The sequence below is a fragment of the Rhagoletis zephyria genome, unplaced genomic scaffold, assembly GCF_001687245.7.
Source record: "Rhagoletis zephyria isolate East Lansing unplaced genomic scaffold, Rhagoletis_zephyria_1.1 Rzeph_scaffold_00032, whole genome shotgun sequence".
NCBI lineage: Eukaryota > Metazoa > Arthropoda > Insecta > Diptera > Tephritidae > Rhagoletis > Rhagoletis zephyria.
This window is the reverse complement of record NW_016157116.1, coordinates 468769-491626: the sequence shown is the minus strand read 5'-3', so window position 1 is coordinate 491626 and position 22858 is coordinate 468769. Positions and strand designations below refer to the sequence as shown.

At 40.2% G+C, this 22858-nt stretch overlaps 1 protein-coding gene across 13 annotated transcripts in view; it reads right to left on the bottom strand.

The window, feature by feature from the left end:
- Positions 1-22858, bottom strand: part of PMCA (plasma membrane calcium-transporting ATPase 3) — a 669337-nt gene that overhangs the window by 319193 nt on the left and 327286 nt on the right. For all 13 annotated transcript variants that reach the window (XM_017617971.1, XM_017617951.1, XM_017617985.1 and 10 more), the window contains 7 exons: positions 6593-6834; positions 6087-6531; positions 5924-6011; positions 5543-5856; positions 4988-5186; positions 4669-4880; positions 4457-4608 (listed from right to left, as the gene is read on the bottom strand). In XM_017617971.1, the coding sequence (XP_017473460.1) occupies positions 4457-4608; positions 4669-4880; positions 4988-5186; positions 5543-5856; positions 5924-6011; positions 6087-6531; positions 6593-6834 (1652 nt within the window). The remainder of the gene's footprint in view (positions 1-4456; positions 4609-4668; positions 4881-4987; positions 5187-5542; positions 5857-5923; positions 6012-6086; positions 6532-6592; positions 6835-22858) is intronic.

Below are 22858 nucleotides of genomic sequence, written 5' to 3'. Positions count from 1 at the left end.
GTTTGAGCAACAGGGGGCCACGTACGACGTAGTCCACTGTCTATGTGTCCGTAGTCCCGAGCAGACTCTGAGGTGACTCCACCCCTCGCAGGCATTACACTTGACTGAGGTGGAGTTGTGGTGTAATCGTCTCCGGCATACACAGCAGGTGTAGGTTTCTGGCCCTGGGTTTGACTCGATGCCAGCCCTGAGTAGAAGAATACGTAGTGAATGTAGCCCTATGGACCGTCAACTTCTGAGATACTTCGCCGACCTAAACGGGGTTAGATCGCCGAAACAGCCCTTGTAAAACCCGAGTCATTCCGGTACGTAGAACCGGCTGTCGTGGGAATGTTCAGGGCTTCTTTTGGCGTGGTTCTGAGCGCTCCGCTTATGTACATCCTACTGGACCTTTTGACGTCAGTGAGAAGCCTGATGTTGACGCAGGCTACCACACGAACGCTCCATACAGGCGGATTGGTCTAACGACTGCTTTAAATATCCATCGGCAAATCCGGGGACTGAGGCCCCATCTCTTGCTTATGGCCCTTTCACAAGTATAGCCTTCTCATAGCGCTGCTCTATATTATCATTCCAGTTCAGCTTCTTATCTAAAATAACGCCTAGAAATTTGGCTTTTGTAGCGAGACTTAACCGGACGCCGTTTAGCCCCGGTTGGAGTAACCGAAGGCATTTTATACCTTATCGTGAAGAGGACGAGCTCACATAGCGTTTGCGGAAACAATCCACTGAACGCGATCGCAATGTCATCGGCGTATGCAACGACTTATCCCACTTATGATCACATATATGTATCACGGTAACCGTTTTACCAATTTGTACCAAACTCTGTATGGTTATTGTGCGTGCCACACAAAAGCAAGGCTTAGAAAATTATTGAATACTAAAATTGAGGTCGCTTTTCATATAACGGTAAATGTCAGAACTGCCTGAAACTTCAATATTTCGAAATTTAAGGACTCAAAATTGATTCACCCCGGCTAACCATGTAGCGGTAACTTTCGGAAAGGTGATAATCATATATTTAATACTTGCGCCGGGTATTTAATGTTCGGCTTCGCCTGAACTTAGACTTTCTTACTTGTTATTCTTAATTATACAGTATTGGACATATCTATAGCACCCCCCTTTCAAAGCGATATTGTTTGCCACTTATGTTTAATTATTTGTTTTTAAGAATTTTCAATTAAAATACAGTTCATTCTCCAATAAAACCCATATAAACCAATGTTTTAAACTTTTTAAAAGACCGCAAAAAAGTGCAACAAACTTTCACCTAAATTTCAAACTTTTTTCTCAGAAGCTCTAGAATTTTGAGTATTCTAAAAAATCAACGGTAATTTTTAGCCACTTGAAACTTGCACATTGTTAGACTAAAATTGAATGGGCTATAAAACTGTGTATTCAAAAAAATTCTACCGCTTCTGAGAAAAAAGTTTGAAATTTGGGTGAAAATATGTTGCACTTTTTTGCGGTCTTTTAAAAAGTTTTAAGCTTGAGTGTATGTGAGTTTTGTGAGAGAATGAACTGTATTTTAATTGAAAATTCTTAAAAATAAATAAATAAACATGAGTGGCAAACAATATCACTTTGAAATGGGGGTGCTATTGTATTGGCCAATACTGTATATGTAACAACGCCCCAAATGTCTGGGTATGAGTGCCAATTAAAGTTTTTGGTTTTATGAAATGCTGATTGGGCGTTAAGTGCTAATACGATTAATTGCAATCGTACATACTTTTCAAACAAGGATACATTATTTGTCAATCGTCATGCGGAATATGAAAAATATGAAGGTCATATGAGCAACTTCCCGATGAGCAACTTCCCGATGAGCTGAAAATGCTTGCATATTATCAAACTGACGAAAACGGTGCTATGATGACCCATGCCTACGAAGAAGTACCGAAGTACTGTACATTAAAACTGGTATATCTCGAGAAAGAAACGGCGAGTCGCAACAAACGAAAATGAATTTTTAAGGGAAAGAGCTAAAGATGCCCTAAGTAGAAACGACCAAAAGAGTTTTTTGTTTTCATAATATAACCTCAAATATCCCCAAAATTCGTCTTTTTGGCACTTTGAAGTTAGGATATCTCAGAATCCTGACGTGCCAGAGAAATTCTTGGAAAATTGGATTTAGCACCAAAAAATATACAAAAAGACATGTGTTTTGCTCAGGTGGTAAAAAAAAACCAAAATTTGTCTGCGTAATCCAATTTAAACTTTTTGCAATGTTTTTCATGTGTAGGTATATGTATGTACGATACACTTTATTATTATTTGTTTATTTAATTTATTGAATACTGAGTTTTTCACAAAGCTTAGAAATTTTAAACTTGTGAATTTTATTGTTAAACAAACTAGCATTTTTTTAAACAGTAGTTTAATCAAATTAAAATAAAAAACTTTTAATTAATTTATTATTATATTTTATTGTGTTCATTTCATGTTCATAAGACAAATTAAATATAAACTTTTAACAGCGTGTTCTAACACGCGCAAAAAACGGCGCACTTTTGTACAATATAGAAAAGTGGCAACTGTCAAACAGCACGATTCACGAATACCATGACAAAACGAGATTATATTGGTGTAATTATAATACAATTTTTGTATAAGTTGTCGTCGAATAAAAGTGAGGATAAACGTGACAACGCAGGCTTTTCTGCGCATTTTTCTGACAACTTGCTAAAGCGATAGTACTTACTGTTTCCCGTGTAAACATTCAAGAAGTACTTTTTGCAAATTTTCATATATCCCTTTCTGAAATAAAAATTGAAAGATTTAAAGATGTAATTGAAAGAACGCAAGCCGCTTTTGGGAAATAATGCCAGCTTTCCCTGGTGTACTAGTAATTTCCATCAAAGCTTATAGAATAAAAGATTGCGCCAATCGAGCTGAAGGCAACCGGGTGTAATGTCACAAAAGCGAAGGAATGAGAGAGCAAAGAAAAATTTTAAAGAACAAGAGGAAGAAGCTAACATGTGGTACGAAATACTCATGTAAATGTAGATAAAATTGTACCTACTACTCTTCAGCCTTTTAAATTTGAACGTACATATATGCCATACAAACACACCATTTAAGAATGTGGGCCTCCTCGTGCAGGTGGTGTTGCGGCGACATCAGGAGGCATCCGGTCGCTGTCCTAAGAACCGTGTTCTGGCAAGTCTGCAGCTTCATCCACTGCGTCCTACTAGTCCCCGGTGACCACACTGGCGCAGCGTAGTTCAGAACCAGCCGGCCAATTGCCCTGTACATTGCCAGCAACGTTTCTTAGTATTTGCCCCAGGTGCTGCCAGCTAGCGACTTGAGGACCTTGTTGCGGCTATGTACTTTGTTGACAATTGCGGTTGTATGCGCCGAGAAGGAGAGCAGACTATCGAATGTTACTCCGAGTATCTTCGGGTTGTTCACCGTCGGAATTGGTGTATCATCGACGTGAATTCCCAGTTGGAGTCTGGCCTCATTCGTCCACGTGGTAAAAAGTGTGGCTGAGGATTTTGTAGGGGAGAGGGTTAGGCTCCGAAGCGAGAAAGCCGGCGAGATAAACGTTTATTTTCGAGCACAAGTCATCAATTCTATTCCCAGACGCCATGATCGAACAATCGTCAGCATAAGAGACAATCGAGAAAGTTAAACAGTAATGGGGAAAGGACACCACCCTGTGGAACCACCCCTCAGATAATTCGCCGACCACCGTTTGAGTCACTCTGTGGGAGAGAGGAGGCCTCTATGTCTTCTAGTAGCGTTGAATGACTGACAGTGTTGAACGCCTTAGACATGTCCAGCGCTACTAGAATGGTTCTCCCACAGGGCCGCTTTCGGTTTAGGCCACGAGTTATCTGGGTGTTTATGGCGTTAAGTGCTGTTGTTGTGCTGTGCAGTTTACGGATATGAGACGGTTTTCTTATATTTAAGTTGCATCTTATTCCAATTTAGCTTTTTTGTGATTAAAAAAAAAACAATTATACCTACTCAACGTTAAATAAAGAAAAATTAAGGGAAAGTACAGGAAATTTTTGAAATTAATTGCAATCATAAATTTAACTTTCAATAGAACATCCCAGCTCCAATTTTTTTTTTTTTGTTCATCGATTGTATCGTTCTATGTAACTTTCAAACGGTATAGGCGTAATAAAAGGGGTTAAACAGACAACTTAATTACACGTATATTCAAACGAATTAATTTGTTAAGCACTTTCTGATGTTTATAAGTTCGTCATTTCTGATGTTTATAAGCTGCTTATGTGCACATTAAACTTCAAATAGTAGTATATGCGTCTGTGGGAAAAACTTTAATAAATTCTAATATATGAGATTAATTTTATTATGCATTTCTCTAACAGCTGTTATTTTTGTTTAAGCGTATGTGTAGCCATACATGTAGGTAAAGGTGCATTTATATGTAAGGCTCGTGTCTCTTTCTACTGAATCGAAAATATTTACTTACGATAATATTTTAGGCAATTTTCTGGTAGGCACTGAAGTGATTAATTGTCCCCAGACTAACGTACCGATGCCAAAAAATATGCACCATAGCCATTGGTCAAGAGATAATGCCTTAGTGGAGAAAGCCATTTTACCATATTGTATGATTACGACCTGAAATATTTATGCAATTATTTATGCAACACAGAATTAAAGAACTCTTAAACAATATACCTGGGCGATCATTGTAAAAACCCATATAGTGTAAAATATAGGATTTGTTAGCAGACCTTCTATCACGTTTCTTTGTCCATGTATTTTTCTTGCATTAATCTCATTAAATAAAGTCATCATAACGAATGTATTGAATATAATAGTAAAGTGTTGGGTAGGTCCGGCACCAAGATCTTGACCACGACCTGATTCAATATCAAGTATCCAATCGCCTGAAATACACAGAACACATAAATACCAGTTGAACATAATTATTTTGTTTGTATGGGTGAACTATTTTCATTCGAGTACAGTATTTATTTGCCAACTTAAATCTTACCCACAAAGAGCAGGCCGAAAATTATAAATAACTGATACAGGGCTTGTCCTAATATGTTTTTCATCATTGTGCGTGATATCAGTGGTTTGGTACGGCCGTAGGGTTTGCGCAATAACAAATCAGGTGTTGGAAGTTCAGTAGCCAAGGCCAAAGACGCAAGAGTGTCCATAATGAGATTTACCCACAACATTTGTACAGCCTACCGAGTTGATAATATATACATATATATAAACGTGTTTTTAAATTTTCGCATGGCCCTATTATGAAAGGCGACTGGTGTCCAATTGCTGGTCTGTTATCCGTATGTACTGTGGGTTATGAATAGAGATTAATCTTATTTCGAAGTTATTTGTAACTTTGATCCAATGTGTTTGACAATTTATGTAAAGAAATAGCAAAATATTCATAAGCAGAAAACAGAAAATTGCGCTCCCAGAGTCAGTAGCCGACAGCCAGCGAGCTGCCATACTCAATGCGAATTTTAGTATATGTTTGCCCATCGACTATCAGTTGTATTCACTATAGGGCCATAATTACAATTTTAAAGGAAATTACTTTAAGTGGTGAGTCCTGCACAGCACATGCACCAATAAATGCAACAATTACAGCAACAACATTGACAGTCAGTTGAAACTGCAAAAATTTAGCAATGGAATCATACACGTTACGTCCCCACATCACCGCTTTCACAATGCTGCTGAAATTATCATCTGTCAATATAATATCTGAAGCCTCCTTAGCCACGTCAGTGCCAGCAATGCCCATCGCAAAGCCTACGTCTGCCTTTTTCAACGCGGGACCATCGTTGGTGCCGTCACCAGTTACAGCGACTACTTCACGGTTTTCACTTACTTTACTATCAATGATACCTGCCAATTATTATTATAAATATAGTAGTATGAACTAACACTTTTTCTTGTATGTAAAAGATCTTACCTTTAACAAGCGTGTATTTGTCAGTAGGCGACGACCGCGCCAAAACACGCAGCTTTGGCCAAACTTTATCAAGCAAGTGTTGTTGGACCTGTCCGCAAACCATGCAATAGGAAATAACGAAAATTATATGAATGATCAAAGATTGCAAACGCAATTGACTCACATCTCCGTTACTGTCCCTAATACGACGATTGAATTCTTTGCCTTCCAATATAAGGAAATCTTCATTTGGACGCAGTATACCACATTTTGAGGCAATTGAACGTGCAGTGTTAATGTTATCTCCAGTAACCATACGAACAGTTATACCAGCACGTTGACATTTACGTATAGCATCAGGAACTTCCGGACGGACGGGATCTTCAATACCTACCACACATAAACACGTTAAGTTCGTCATAATATTTTCTTCATCATCCCAATTCGGTTCGCCATCAATATGAACTTCGTTAATAGCCGCTTTTCCAGGTACGAAATCTCGATAAGCGACAGATATGGTACGCAAACCATCGCAAGCCATTGGCTCAATAACTTCACGTATCAGCCTTTCTTGCATATCACGAGTGAATTTCTCCAGAACGCCGTCATGCCCATAAATGAAAGAACATCTAGATTTGTTTATTATAAAACACACTTCTTTATAATATCACGTAACATATTGTTACATACTTTTTTAGCATAATTTCTGAAGCTCCTTTTGAAAACAGGCGATAACCACCATTTGGACGAGGTATGACAGTACCCATACTTTTACGCACCGAATTAAAAGTATATACACGGGTGAATTTGTCCTCAGTAATTTCGTCCCGAATAGACTGATATTTCACTCCTAAACCTTGCACGAATCCCAATAGAGCACACTCAGTTTTGTTACCGACTTGAATGGGCAAGTCCCCAGGATTTTGTCCAGGCTGAAATAATGAAAATTATCATAATATATGTATATGGTATTCACACATTTATTTCACCCAAGAGTAAATCAGTTTAACTTAAATGCAAATTAAATTAGGGCTGCCAGACGTTTATAATCTAAAATCCGTACACGGGCGAAAATTGGTGCGTGAAAAATTTGTAGAAAATCCGTACGCAAAAAGCTATATAGGTAGATGAACACAGATAATCCTAATTCCAACGACATCAAAGATAACAACACTTTTTTCCACTAGACATATTTATTTTTAACATCACAGACAAAGTGATTGTTTCTCTGACTAGAACATTGTAGCAATCTATTACTATATTTAAAGTTAAGTTATTGCACCATTGCTATAAAAAAAAATAAATTAAAAGTATTAAATTCAATTACAAAACAATCACAAAAAATACTTCATTACACCAGGTGAAGCAATTAGAGCGAGAATAAAGAGTTTGACACATTTATTATACATTGCATTACAAGATAAAATTGGTTATTTCCATCTTTTTATTTATGACTTATATCCCAAGCAACTCCATACGCATTATAACTATACACAAAGTTTTAAGCAACATTATCAAAAAAAAAATCATTTGTCCTATACCCTTAATTAAAGTTGAATTTGATTTTTAAACAGGTGGTAACCCTTCCACATGTTGTTTAGAAATAAAGCCTTTTCAAAACCATTTTGATTAATACACATATTGTAGTAATTCAGTTAACTTAATTATATTTAAGTTTCTCCTCGCCGAGAGAGAGAGAGAGTATGCGTGTTTCTACAATCGGACCACGGCAACATAAGAGTCTATCGATGTCAAACCTTAATCAACTTTATTTTCGTTGTTTTGAAGGAATAATTGTACGTCCCGCTCTATTTACTTGATTTTAAACATTTACAATTTTAAATGTCGAAGAACGTCTTTTCTAAACATTTTGAGTTAAAATTTCTATAAAAATAATTTTGGCCGCCTAAATCGGCCAAATACCCCTATGTGCTTTCGTTGTATTAGAAAAAATGAGGTGTCAAATGAAAGCGGTTGGCCTCTACATAAGCATAAATGATATTTTTTTTTTTGAACAGGGTTGTTATCTGTTAGGACAATTAAATCTCAGTAAGCGAAGGTATCAGTTCTGCACCATCACTGCCAAATGAAATGGCTTAGGTTATAGATCTGCAAAAATTTATTATTTTTGAAGTAGGTTGCCACCTGTTTAAAAATTACAACAGCTTCACCGTTCCTTGGATAAAAAAATGAGATACCAAATGAGGGCATGGACCTCGCATGCACGAAAAAATGTATTTTTTGAGTTGGGTTGCCAGCTATTTAAAAATTACTCTTTGATCCTAACATAGCATAAAGCAAAGTTGAGATTTTTTCACCACGCCAATCTGAAATGTGCGGCCGCTGTGGTGTAGTGGTTAGCAGTGCGCGTTACCATTCCGCAGTTCTTGGGTTCAAGCCCGGTTCAACCCAACATCAAAATAAAAAATTTGGTTTTCTAAGGCAATGGCAAAACTCTGAGTGTATTTCCGCCATAAAAAACAGTTTCTTGTAAAAAATACAAGCGCCGTTCGTCGTCGGCGTAAAACTGCAGGTCCCTCCCCTTTGTGTGACAACATAAAGACATCACAAATCGTAGAAACTCGCCTAAGCACTAGCATACATATGTATGTGTAAGCGCCATTCTATTATCTATTATTATTATTAATCTCGAAAATTACAGAACAGATTTGGACGAGATTTTGCTTAACGTAATCTGTATTGATAGGTGTATTATTTTTAGTACTTAGAATTTCTATAGGGTTGCCACCTGTATACAAAAATTTAAGATCTTTTGGTTGAATAAGCTTTTGTTTTTAGTGGGGTTGCCGCCTCTTTAAAAATTACTACCTTGCCTATAATACGTGAACGCACTTTTTGTTAATGACATTAGATTTGCGCAGTTATTTCAATTTAAACAAGTAAGAAAGTCTAAGTTCGGGTGGAGCCGAACATTAAATACCCGGCGCAAGTATTAAATATATGTTTTTTCACCTTCCCGAAAGCTACCGCTAGATGGTAAGCCGGTGTGTATCAATTTTGAGTCAATTAGCGTCCTTAAATTTCGAAATATTGCAGTTTCGAGAATTTCTGAAATTTACCGTTATATGAAAAGCGGCCGTAATTTTAGTCCGATTTCTATAATTTTCAACGTTTTGCTTTTATGTGGCAAGCACAATAAAAATAGCGAGTTTGGTAAAAATTGGTAGAACGGTTACCGATATACATATATGTGATCATAAGTGGGCGGTGCCACGCCCATTTTCAAAAATTTTACCATAAACGTATTTCTTGGTAAAGAATTTTCGCAAGCATCAATTTTGAATAAATTAACTTTAATATTTACCAGGGACCGCAAATAACGATTATCCTTTGAAAATTCAACTCAAAAAATCACGCGGAAAGAGAAATGCTACGTGCATAAGGAGTAAACCAATATATTTCTTATTACTCGGAGTACCTTCAGCGGCGCTGATTTTTATTTTTTAATTTTTACTTATAAAAATCAAGTTTAATCATTATATTTTGAGTTTTATTTTTTACTCAGAAAATAATCGCTATGTTTTGAGTTTTATTTTTTGCTCGGAAAATAATCGTTACGTTTTGAGTTTTATTTTTTGCTCGGAAAATAATCGTTACGTTTTAAGTTTTATTTTTTGCTCGGAAAATAATCGTTACGTTTTAAGTTTTATTTTTTGCTCGGAAAATAATCGTTACGTTTTAAGTTTTATTTTTTGCTCGGAAAATAATCGTTACGTTTTAAGTTTTATTTTTTGCTCGGAAAATAATCGTTATTTCTTGAGTTTTATTTTTTGCTCAGAAAATAAAACTTAATTTTTGCGTATGCGTATGCGCATGCGTGAATAGACAGGGGGCGGCTGCATTGAACCTTTAACGCCACTGTGGAGTGGGTAATGAAAATACAGATACCAGGGCAGAAACAAAGATAACCACATTTACAAAGAAAAAGTGCAAAAAAGCGCATACGCATACGCAAAAATTAAGTTTTATTTTCTGAGCAAAAAATAAAACTCAAGAAATAACGATTATTTTCCGAGCAAAAAATAAAACTTAAAACGTAACCATTATTTTACGAGCAAAAAAATAAAACTTAAAACGTAACCATTATTTTCCGAGCAAAAAATAAAACTTAAAACGTAACCATTATTTTCCGAGCAAAAAATAAAACTCAGTTACTAACGATTACAAAGTGATTTTTATAATAAAACTTATAACCGTTACGGTCCCTGATATTTACTGATTTATGGAAGATTTTGTACTTCTCTAAATTACCGTTATATGGGATGTGGGCGTGGTTATTGTCCGATTTTTTAAATTTTCGGCCATTTAGTATGCTGCACCAAGGCCAACAACTGTGCCAAGTTTGGAAAAAATTGGTGCAGCCGTTACCAAGATATACACATGTAACCATAAGTGGGCGTGGCTACGCCCATTTTCCAGAAGTTTTTAATATTTTTCTTTTTTATCTAAAAATTGTTGTAAATATCAATTTTGAGTGAATAATCTTCAGTAGTTACTAAACCTACATACCAAATTTTGTTGCGATATTTCAATTTTTGATCGAGTTATCGTGTACACGGACGGACGGACAGACGGACAGACGGACGGACAGACAGACACGGCTTAATCGATTTCTCTATTCATTCTGAGCATTTATGTACATATTTGTCTATATCTATCTCGATCCGTTTTGTTCTCTGTTACAAACAACCGTTATGTGAACAAAATTAATATACCCTTGTGCACAAGTGCGGTCGGGTATAAAAATGAGGTCTTCAGATGTGCAATAAGGTTTTATTTTTTCGAAGAGGGTTGCCACCTATGCGAAAAATTATAAGATTTGGGCTGTTCGTTGGAATACGAAAAAAGAGGGATATGCAATAAGGTTTTATTTTTTGGCCACCTGTCTAAATTATTAAAAGCATAAGATGTCAAATGAAAGCGCTTGGCCATTCGGTTTTTTTTTGCAATAAGGCTTTACATTTTTTAATAGGGTTGCCACCGGTTTTCTCGAAATGCGTGTATGTGCATACTTATGTAGACATTAAGCGCATACGGGGCCGGATAGTAAATAAATTAATACTTTATCTATAAAGCAATTAAATTACCATTTTTATTTCTCATTTCGGTACAAGTCAAGTAATGATTTATTGCCTCTGAAAATGGTTTCGCTTTTTGCTCAAAAGCTCGCTGGTTATGCCACTGGTGTTAACGTACTCCACGTTGACGCCGACGATTGTGGAGATGAAGAAAGAACACATGAATAAGACAAAGAAGACGAGCGAACATCAACATTCATAGGAAGTCGGTCACCACTTGCCTCGACTGCCGGCCTATGAATGCCGTGATTGGAGCACAATCACTACCTGTAGAAGTGGTGGAGCTTCAACTACCAAAAGAGAGACCCGCGTTATCCTGGCTCAGTTACGGTTTGAATATTGTATCCGCCTCAACAGCTACCTGTCCAGACTCGACCCCAATATCCCCAATGAGGGCCCGGCATGTGGAGACTCCCCGCATGACACCAACCACCTCTTCATATACCAGCTCAATCCTACTCGACTGACACCCATCTCCTTTTGGTCCGACCCTATTGAAACAGTTTGACGACAATGATGAACCGAAATAGGCGGGACTTAGTAGTGCTGCTATAACAACAACAACAACAACAAGAACAACAACAACAATAAAGTATCTTCCAGTAAAATCAGCAACTCGGAGCTGGCTTGTTCAACAAATAAAAACCAATAAACTTTCTTACTGAAGTTCCACTGTGAGGGCGAACCACCGGGTGGCGCAACTGCTACATTTTCCTTTCTGTAGGTACTTTATTATGCTGTTAATTATCAACATTTTCATTTTCAATGTACTACATATGCCACTTGCCTAATTTTTTTATTAAATTGTGCACTTTGATTTGACTTCTGCGGGTGTGAACACGATACAATGTCGCTGCAGCTCCTATGCCATCTCATCAATAAAGTGACCATTTCCACGATGCTCGCGCAGATCGTCAATTTTCGGCTGCCATGAATCCAACACACAAGTTCACTCCTTTCATCCCATCACTTCACAACTTTTTTTTTATTCTTATTTTAATTTGGCCAGCGAATCAAAAATAAACCCGAACTGGCATATTAATGATGATAAAATATGACTTCTAATTCGATAAATAAATGGAACAAACTAGTGCACACACCAATTAAAATTAATTTCAAGTAGTTTTCAGCGAAGACTGGGCTTTTTTGAAAAATTTCATATGAAAACCACTTTTTTCTGTGAAAACATGTTTTCGATATTAGTCCGAACATGGTATTAGACTGTTTCGAGGTTCTTCTTTTTCATTTATTTTTTCCAGTTTGAAAATCGTTTATTGCAAAAAAAAATTTCTCAAATAGGAAAATTATATCATATAACTTGATGCTCCATTTACGGAAACCAGGTAATAATTTATGAAGTTAAGCAACTTTTTTTTAATACCGGCCTCAAATTTATGCGTTTATTTAAATTCTTTTGCGCATTGTGGCTAAGGAATTCTTTATCATTTTCTTCAAATTTGTATTTACAATATCGCCTTAGCAAACAAATTGGGTTTTTCGTACAATTTTTGGCAAGTGGGCAAAGCTTACTTACCCTGCAGCGAGTTCGGTAAGAATTATCGTTTTCGTACTAGTTATATTGCTAGTTTCAATAGCATATTTTGCTCCAGGTAGTAAGAAATCGAGCTATTGGTTACATATTGCACCTTCTAAAGGTTATTGGTCGTTTTAATATTGCATTAATAAAAAATTGGCATTTTTTATTTTTCTGAGTTATAAAGCCTTTTAGAGCGCGCTAATCTGCTAACCATAATAATAACATTGTAACAGTAGTGTTTTAAAACAAAAAATTGTTTCAAACTTTATAACACAACTTTTGCATTTGAAAAAAAAAAACCATGCTATCAATTCTCATAAAAAAAAGTTGAAAAACCTTTGGTTTTGTTTGTACTAAGTATGAAGAAGTGTTGCTGAACTTAAATTCCTTGGAATAGTTTGTAGTTGTGTTAAAAATTCAAATCAATCGATACACAAACGACTGAGATATAGCGAGTTTAAATGATAATTTTGCTAAAATCTGCTATCACAGATTGATGTTTTCCCTGCAGTAAATCGCGCTAGTTCAAGACTAGCGCAGAACTAGCCGTTTAAGAGGCGGTACTGGTTCTTGATCTATCCCAACGCAATGCTTTCAACTGTCTCTTTTTACATGGCGATGTCCCACGAAGTGGAAATTGCACTCCTCTGCAGAACTTTTGAACTAGTTCTGCACTGGTTCCATTTTGGACACATCTGCGACAATAAGTTTTTTATTTAAAAAAATTCTGATTATTAGATTTTTTTTATATTTTTTCGTTTTTTCTGTTCTTTTAGAGATTGCATTCTATTAAATTTTTATTTATTTTTTTTATTTTGTTTATATTAAATTTGATCACTTTCTCTTCAATTTTTAAGCGGCACTCATTAATTTAAATTTCTTAAATCTGAAAATCACAACTGCCTTCACCGCGATTTGAACTCGTGAACAACGATGTTGGAGTCGGAGGTCTTCCCGCTGAGCTATTTTCGTATTGTACGAGAAGTGAGAATTTCTGCATTTACTTCTCAACAGAGCGCAACTAAACACCGAAAGTTTTAACTGTCCCTCTCTGCAGCCGTTTTCCACTAGATCAGAGATGGTTCTGAAATGTGTAGGGCGGAACTAGCGCTTTAAGAGACTGTCTCTAAATTTTACTGCAGGGATTATTTCGTGCAAGCAAACTTAGCCGAAATGATACAACGCGCGTTTTAAAACGCTTTTCTAGCCCGAAAAGACAAAAAAAAGTCCCCTTTTTATTAAAAACTTTTATGTAAAAAAGCCTGATATTTCCATTGAGATAACTTAAAACAATATTAAAAATGACCATAATCGAGAAAAATTACAAATAAATTTTTCGTTCCGAATTTTCACCATGAAAAAGGGAAAATTTCGGAAAACGCATAGAACCATCGGATAGCCCGTTAAAAAATCATAGTTTTCGAATTATTTTTCCCATTTTCTGTCTGCTTTCCAGCTAATCGAAAATTAGCTTGTTTTGCAGCGCTAAGCGCGCCTGAGATATTTGACGTGAATCGCCCCATATGCATAATTTACAATAGGTGACAGGTACTAAGATCAACGGAAATAAGGTCAATTGACTTTATTTCGCACCACATTATTACCTCTTCAAAAGCGAGATAAAATTTATTGACATGATTGCTCTTTCAAACATTAAATTTGCTTAGCTTGTCGGCGGACCGCGTACCCCGCGCGCCACACTTTGTCACGCTACGCTACAGGTAGATTTATACGTTGAAATAAAATTTGTATATATTTTACAAATCAAAGGCTTATATTCAATAATACCCTCTATCTGTACACTTTTCACAAAGATGAGATTCTGATATAAAAATCCACCTAAGATTTAACTGTCATCGGTGGTAACGCTACTTTATATAACGCTTGACAGAAGAGTTTACACTATTATAAATTGGAAATCAGAAGTAATATATCAGTGATGGCAGGTAATAAGTCCCAGATGGTTTCTAAAATCACAAATTAGTTTTTGTGCAAATTGCAGATAGAGGGTATTAATGAATTTAAGCCCTCGACATTTCAAATTTTTAATTTTTTAAAGGTTATTGGAAGATTTCTGCTGTGTTTTGGCAACAACTTGTCTGCAGTAAAAAATCATATAATTTGTGTTTCAAAAGTGTGTGAAAACCAATCAATTAACTTACGTGATCTCGGTTCCGATATTAAGTAATCAATAATTGTTTATACCCGCATTTTGGCACATTGGCTTGTTGAATGTGCCATCTAATAAATAGTGTCGTCGTTCTCCTTAGCTGCTTTTAAATGATGTCGTCACAAATTGTTGGCGGAGACATGAATACAGTGTAAGAAAATTCCTTTTCTATAATTGTTTCCTTATAGAAAGGTTTGTTTCTTTTCCACCTTAGACATTCCAAATTCGTTCAAAATATGCTAATTTAAAATACAGAATACTTTCAGTGTTCCTCCGGGGTTTTTGGATATGGGCTGTTTCTTCAATTTGTTGTTGTTGTTGTAGCGGCTACAACAACCCCGCCCAGATCGGTTGGTATCTCAGTCGTTGTCGTCAAGTTCCACTAACGGCAACCCTAGGAAGCGTGCAGCTTCTGCGGGGTTTGCCCATAAGGACAAGGTCGTTAGGGATGTCGGGTTTGCCGGGCATGCGAAGAGATGTTTCGAGTCATGTGGGGTCTCTCCGCATGCCGGACATTCATTAGGCACATCCTCATTCAGCCTACTCAGGTAGGAGTTTAACCTGCTGCAGTAGCCGGAGCGAAGTTGTGCAAGTGTGGTGCGCGTCTCCCGAGGCAGATGAAGCTCCGTCTCGTCAATGTCCGGGGGTGGTGTGCCTAGAACGGCATTCACAGGTCTAGAGTCTACATAACTCGAGACTGAGTCCCTGTGAATGCCGTTCAGGGCCTGTCTGTAGGCTGTCGGGTCCAGAGGTTGCTTAATGAACCTCTGGACTTCGTCCGTCAGTTCATATAGATGCCTCCTGACGTGCCTAGGCGAGGGCTCCTCTGCAAGCAGCTGTCTGCTTGGGTGGCCACTTCTGTGGCTCCCGATCAGGAACTGCTTGCAGAGCATTATATTATGCTCCTTTACAGGGAGCATTTGCGCCTCGCCGTGCAGGTGGTGTTCAGGCGACATCAAGAGGCATCCTGTCGCTGTCCTGAGTGCGGTGTTCTGTACAGTCTGTAGCTTCGTCCACTGCGTCCTACTAGTCCCTGGCGACCACACTGGCGCTGCGTAGTTCAAAACCGGCCGGCCTATTGCCTTGTATGTTGCCAGCAACGTTTCTTTGTCTTTGCCCCAAGTACTGCCGGCTAGCGACTTGAGGACCTTGTTGCGGCTCTGTACTTTATTGACAATAGCGGTTGAGTGCGCAGAGAAGGAGAGCAGGCTGTCGAATGTTACTCCGAGTATTTTGGGGTTATTCACCGTCGGAATTGGTGTGTCATCGACGTGAATCCCCAGCGGTAGCCTGACCTCCTTCGTCCAGGTTGTGAACAGGGTCGCGGAGGATTTCGTAGGGGAGAGGGCTAGACACTTTGCAGTGAAGAAGCGAGAAAGTTCGGAGAGATAGCCGTTTACTTTCGAACACAGGTCATCAATTCCATTCCCAGTCGCCATGATCGAGCAATCGTCGGCATAGGAGACAATCGAGACTCCCTCTGGTGGTTGAGGGAGCTTTGAAATGTAAAAGTTAAACAGTAGCGGGGAAAGGACACCACCCTGAGGAACCCCCTGTTTTATTTTTCGCTGCTTACTCGTTTTGTCTCTAAACATTACCGACGAATGTCGACCACTTAGATAATTTGCCGACCACCGTTTGAGCCTCTGTGGGAGAGAGGAGGCCTCTATATCTTCTAGTAGCGTGGAATGGCAGACGGTGTCAAACGCCTTTGACAAGTCCAACGCTACTAGAATCGTTCTCTCACAGGGACGGTTACGGTTAAGGCCACGAGTTATCTGAGTGTTTATGGCGTTAAGTGCTGTTGTTGTGCTGTGCACTTTACGGAAACCATGCTGATGCTTCGCTGGGGTCAGGTGATTTGTGAAGTACGGGAGTAGCAAGGCCTCGAGTGTCTTCGCTACCGGGGAAAGGAGTGTAATCGGACGATACGAATCTCCTTTGTTGGCAGGTTTCCCCGGTTTGAGCAGTGGGACCACTCTCCCCACCTTCCAGATGTCTGGGATGATGAGAGTGGCCATTGACAAATTGAGGACCTCCGTTAGGTACGCTACCCCCGCAGGACCCAAATTTTTCAGCATCAGCATGCATATTCCGTCGGGACCCATGGCTTTGGAGGCTTTCGCCTTCCCGATGGCCACCTGAACTTCACCGCAAGTGAAAGCAAGGGGGGCACAAGTTGTTGGCAGTTTGTGCAGCCTTCTGGTCACTCGACGCTTGGCTTTGTCCACCGGAGGATGCAGTATGAACTGCCGGCTAAAATAGCTCGCGCATCGCTCCGGGTCCGACGAAGCATGGTCGCCGAAGGAAATTTCGACTCTGTCGTCGTGCTTCGTCGGATTAGACAATGACCTCACGGTTGACCAAAGCTTGCTCACACCAGAGGTGAAGTTGCAAGTCTTCAGATGCTCCTCCCACTTCTTCCGCTTATGTACGTTTACAAGTTGCCGAATCTCCGCGTTGAGATCCCTGATACGGGGATCTCCGGGATCGGCCTGACGAAGGCTATCACGCTCATTTGCTAAAACAGCCGCTTCGGCAGGGAAGTTTGGACGTGGGTCCGATATGCACCCTGCCGGTATGAAGCGGGCTGCAGCAGCAGTGATAGCCCTGCGGAACTTACGTTCACCGAGGTGGACGTCGGTTGGTGTGGGGAGCGATGTGAAGGTGTTTTCAGTAAACTCCGCGTAACCTTTCCAGTCAGCTTTAGAAAAGTTAACATAGATCCGGTGTTTGGCGGAGGCCAAACTAAATATGTTTTGCAAGTTCTGGATAATTTCTACACTCTCTCTTCAAATATTTTTCGTATTCCAGCTGCGTTTTGCGTTTAGTTTTTCGCATCGTGTTTATACAATATTCGTAATTTTAAATTTTTTAATAAAATCAATTGGTGGATTGTGGATCATGATTGTGTGTGGATTAATAGCAACACAATGAAGATTTGGCAATAACCTTTTTCATCTATTAAAAACAAATCTTTCGGGGCAATGTTTATTGTAAGAACAAAATTTTTTTCTATGAATCGACTTACTATAAGCATTGTTGACGCTATTTCCATTTGAATGAGGAAATAGCGTCAATGACTTTATTTACAATTTTTTGTTGAGTTTATTTCGCTTTTGAAAAGGTAATAATGTCAATTGACTTTATTTCGCACCAGGGTGGGAAATAAAGTCAATTGACCTTATTTCCGTTGACCTTGTTACCTGTCACCTTAAAGTAACAAAAAAATAACAAAACATAATATAATATGGTGTGGAATAATATAACATAAAAAATGTTATATATAATGGTATATATATTATATTCACAGGCTGTGGTAATAACGAAATTACGTTTGGAAAACAACATGCGTTTCCGCCAAAAACCAAGAATCATGGTTTATCGGTCCAAACAAACTTAAATTAATGGTTATTGAAAAATGTTTTCATTTAAATTTTATAAATTTTATGAATTTTTTTAATTTAAATTTTATGTTTTTTGAAATTAAATTTTATAAATTTCATAAAGATCTTTATGAAATTTTTTGTACATATATGGTAGGTATGAGAATCGCATGTAAAGTATATTTCATACCAGTAGGTGCAGGGGGCGTGGCACCTCCCATACAAACCGAACTTTTCATATTGCATATCTCTGGAAGTGTTAATGGTAGAGTACTCGAACATGGTATCGAGATATATTAAAATATTTGCATACTCATGGAGAAGAAATTGTGGTTATACAAACCGAATTTTTTTTATACTGCATATCTCTGGAAGTGTTCATGGTAAAGTACTCGAACATGGTATGGGGATATACAAAAACAATCGCAAACTCATGGAGAAAAATTGAGGTTATTTTAAAAGGGGGCGCGGCGCCACCCATACAAACCGAAATTTTCACACTGCATATCTCTAAAGGTGCTTAGTCAAAGTGTTAAAAACATAAGGAAGACGTCGAATGACGAACTTTTGCTGGAGCTCAAAAAACAAGCAGATCCTGCTACTCAGAAACTTAAAACTGCGGTAGAAACAATACTGGGCGAAAAGGCTCAGGTTCGTTCCCTTACGCAACAGACCCTCCTGGAGGTAAAAGACATTGATGAGGTTACATCGATGGATGAAGTGCTTGAGGCGATAAGAGTTAGCCTTGAAGGCGAACCAATCGTGCCATCAGCGATTCGATCCATGCGCGCAGCCTATGGAGGAACCCAAACATGCACAGTCAGTCTGCCATTAACAATCGCGCAGAAGATCTTGGACAAATCGAAAATTCGTATCGTGTGGGTTATATGCCGTATAAGGGAAGAAGTGAGCCTCACTAGATGCTTCAAATGCCATGATTTCGGACACGTGGCACGTAACTGCCGAAGTGAACAGGACCGTTCTAGCCTCTGCTGCAGATGCGGCAAACCAGACCATAAGGCGAGCAATAGTTCGAACCCACCATCATGTGCACTGTGCCACAAAAAGGGCGTAGCAAATGCCAGTCACGCGATTGGGAGCCCAAATGTCCAGCATTCCAGCAGGTGAAATCATCGATGGTAAAAATACAAACACTATGAAGGTGCTACAGCTCAACCTAAACCACTGCGAAGCGGCCCAAGACCTTCTTGGCCAGACGGTGTATGAGCTAGGCATAGACGTAGCAATACTAAGCGAACAATATAAAAACAGGAAGGAAGTTTCGTGGATTAGTGATTCAACTGGAAAATGCGCTATTTGGAGCTGCGGAAATTCTCTGAAACACCACGTAGCATCTTCGTCAACGGTCGGGTTCGTGTGCGCAAAAATAAACAACATATACGGCTATAGTTGCTATATTCCACCCAGTACAGACCTGGCTAGCTTCGTTATAATCATTACCGAACTAGTCAACGACGCTAGGCTAAGAAGCGCAGCACTCATCGCAGGAGACTTTAATGCGCGGGCAGTTGATGCACGCGATGCACTTGCCTTCCTCAACTTGGTGTTGTTCAATAACGGCAGCGAGAATGCCTTTTTCAGAAACGGGACTGAATCCATCATAGACCTGTCATTCATAAGCGGAGGGTTGAGCAGATATGCTAAATGGCATATCAGGACTGCTACACCCACAGCGACCACCGCGCAGTCGTAATTAATATCGACAAAATAAGCGCAAGCACGGCGTTCCCCAATATAAACAGAGGTTGGGAAGCCAAACACTTCGACGAAAAGCTGTTTGAAGTAGCTTTCAACGAGGCAGAAACATCGCTATCAGTGGAACCGTAAGCGGCGGAGCTTATGAGGGCGATTGCAACGGTATGCGATATCACTATGATGCGGCAAAGCCGCCGCAAAAGACACAACCCTATGTACTGGTGGAACGACCACATCGCGCTACTGCGATTGCAGTGCAACATAGGTAGACGCATATGCCAGCGTTCGCGTTACGCAACAAATGTCCTACAGCTGAGACAGGCATACGTGGATAGCAGAAGCTGCTTAGGGATGCAATCCGGGACAGAAGCGAACAATATTTAAAGAGCTATGTGTTGGAGTCAATAGTAACCCGTGGGGATTTGCCTATAAGCTAGTAATGAAAAAGCTAAAGAAAACCACGGAACCAACTTGCCCAATACTCATCGAGCAAATTGTGAAGGAACTCTTTCCTCATTGTATCCCGATTGTATCTATGGAAGAAGTGCTCAAGGGGGAACGCAAAATCATGGTTAATAAAGCGCCAGGACCAGACGGTGTCCCAAACATCGCCCTTAAGAAGGCGATCAGTACCAGGCCGGAGGTATTTGCAAGGGTGTTTAATACTTACCTGCAAAAGGGGGTATTTCTAAATATATGAAAGCTCCGAAAATTGGTACTTGTACCAAAAGCCGCAAACCCATCATCTCCAAGTAATTTTCGCCCCTTGTGCATGCTAGACTCTACTGGAAGGGTTTTCGAGCACATCATCAAAAGCCGTCTGGAATTATTTACGGACAAGCAGCTGTCAAAAAACCAACAGGGATTTAGAAAAAAAGCACGCGGCAGTAGATGCAATTGAGACTGTTAAAACAATCGCTCAAAAGGCAATAGACGGAAAGCGTTGCCTAGGAGGCGCCAAACAGTACTGTCTGGTGGTAACCTTAGATGTCAAAAATGCATTTAATTCCGCGAACTGGAAAGAAATACTAAACGTGCTTGACAGCCTAAATGTACCAAGGTACCTGCAAAAATTCATCGTGCATCGTCGTTACAGCTAAGACGCTGGACAAAATAGTAGCCATCGCAGAGAGTTATAAAAGTAGCTGAGGAGTGGTTAAGAGAAAAATCGCTAACCGTGGCAGCCCACAAGACGGAAGCCGTTCTTATCAGAAGCCGACAAAAGGCGGAAAAAGTGAAAATCAGATTAGGAGACCTTTAAGAGTCCAAGCCGTATGCAAAATATCTCGGGGTCTTGATTGATTGTTGTTGTTGTAGCGGCACTACTAAGCCCCGCCTGTTTCGGGTCAACTTTTAATCATTATCGTCAAGCTCAACTAACGGTAGGCCCAGGAAACGAGCTGTTTCGATGGGGTCGGACCAAAGGGAGAGGGGTGTTAGTTGAGTCGGATTGAGCTGGCATGTGAAGAGGTGGTTGGTGTCGTGGGGGGAGTCTCCACATGCCGGGCACTCATTTGGGATGTTTGGGTCGAGTCTGGACAGGTAGCTGTTTAGGCGGCTACAATATCCAGACCGTAACTGAGCCAGGGTAACGCGGGTCCCTCTAGGTAGTTGAAGCTCCGTCTCTTCCACAGGTGGTGATTGAGCTCCGATAACGACATTCTTAGACCGGGAGTCGAGGTAGGGGGAGACTGACTCCCTATGAATGTCGTTAATCGCTTGTCTGTACGTCATTGGGTCCAGTGGTTGGTCTGTGTGGGTCTGGACTGCGTCCTTGTACACGAATAGGTGCCCCCTGACGTGCCTGGGCGGAGGCTCCTCCTCCAGCAGTGGTCTGTTGGGGCGTTCGCTTCTGTGGCACCCCACCAGAAACTGCTTACAGAGCATTTTGTTGTGTCCCCTTACCGGGAGCACTTAGGCCTCGCTGTGCAGGTGGTGCTCAGGCGTCATCAGAAGGCACCCAGTCGCTGTCCGGAGTGCGGCGTTCTGACAAGTCTGTAACTTCGTCCACTGCGTCCTACTAGTCCCAGGCGACCACACTGGCGCTGCGTAGTTCAAAACCGGCCGGCCTATTGCCTTGTATGTTGCCAGCAACGTTTCTTTGTCTTTGCCCCAAGTGCTGCCGGCGAGCGACTTGAGGACCTTGTTGTGGCTCTGTACTTTGTTGACAGCTGCGGTTGTGTGCGCGGAGAAGGAGAGCAGGCTATCAAAGGTAAACCCTAAAATTTTTGGGTTGTTCACTGTCGGTATAGGTGTGCCGTCGAGGTGAATGCCTAATTCTAGCCTGACCTCCTTCGTCCAGGTGGTGAAGAGGGTCGCCGTTGATTTCGTTGGGGAGAGGGTTAGGCTCCTTGCAGTGAAGAAGCGAGAAGGGCTGGAGAGATAGCCGTTTACTTTTGAGCAGAGGTCATCAATTCCATTCCCAGACGCCAAAATCGAACTATCATCAGCGTACGGGATCAGGGAAACTCCTTCAGGAGGCTGGGGGAGTTTCAAGATGTAGAAGTTAAAAAGTAAGGGGGAGAGAACACCACCTTGTGGAACCCCTTGTTTTATTCTTCTTGGTTTCGAGGTTTGATCTCTGAAGATTACTGATGATTGTCGACCACTCATATAATTCGCCGACCATCGCTTCAGTCCCTGTGGGAGAGAGGAGGCCTCAATGTCTTCTAGCAGCGTGGAATGGCAGACGGTGTCAAACGCCTTTGACAAGTCCAACGCTACTAGGACAGTTCTCTCACAGGGGCGGTTGCGATTTAGGCCACGAGTTATCTGGGTGTTTATGGCGTTAAGTGCTGTTGTTGTGCTGTGCACTTTACGGAAGCCATGCTGATGTTTCGCTGGGGTTAGGTGGCAGGTGAAGTATGGGAGCAGCAGGGCCTCAAGTGTCTTCGCGACCGGGGAAAGGAGCGTTATCGGGCGATAAGAGTCTCCCCTGTTGGCGGGCTTCCCCGGTTTCAGCAGTGGGACCACTCTCCCAGATTTCCACACATCAGGAATGATGAGAGTGGTCATAGACAAATTGAGGACCTCCGTGAGGTATGCTAC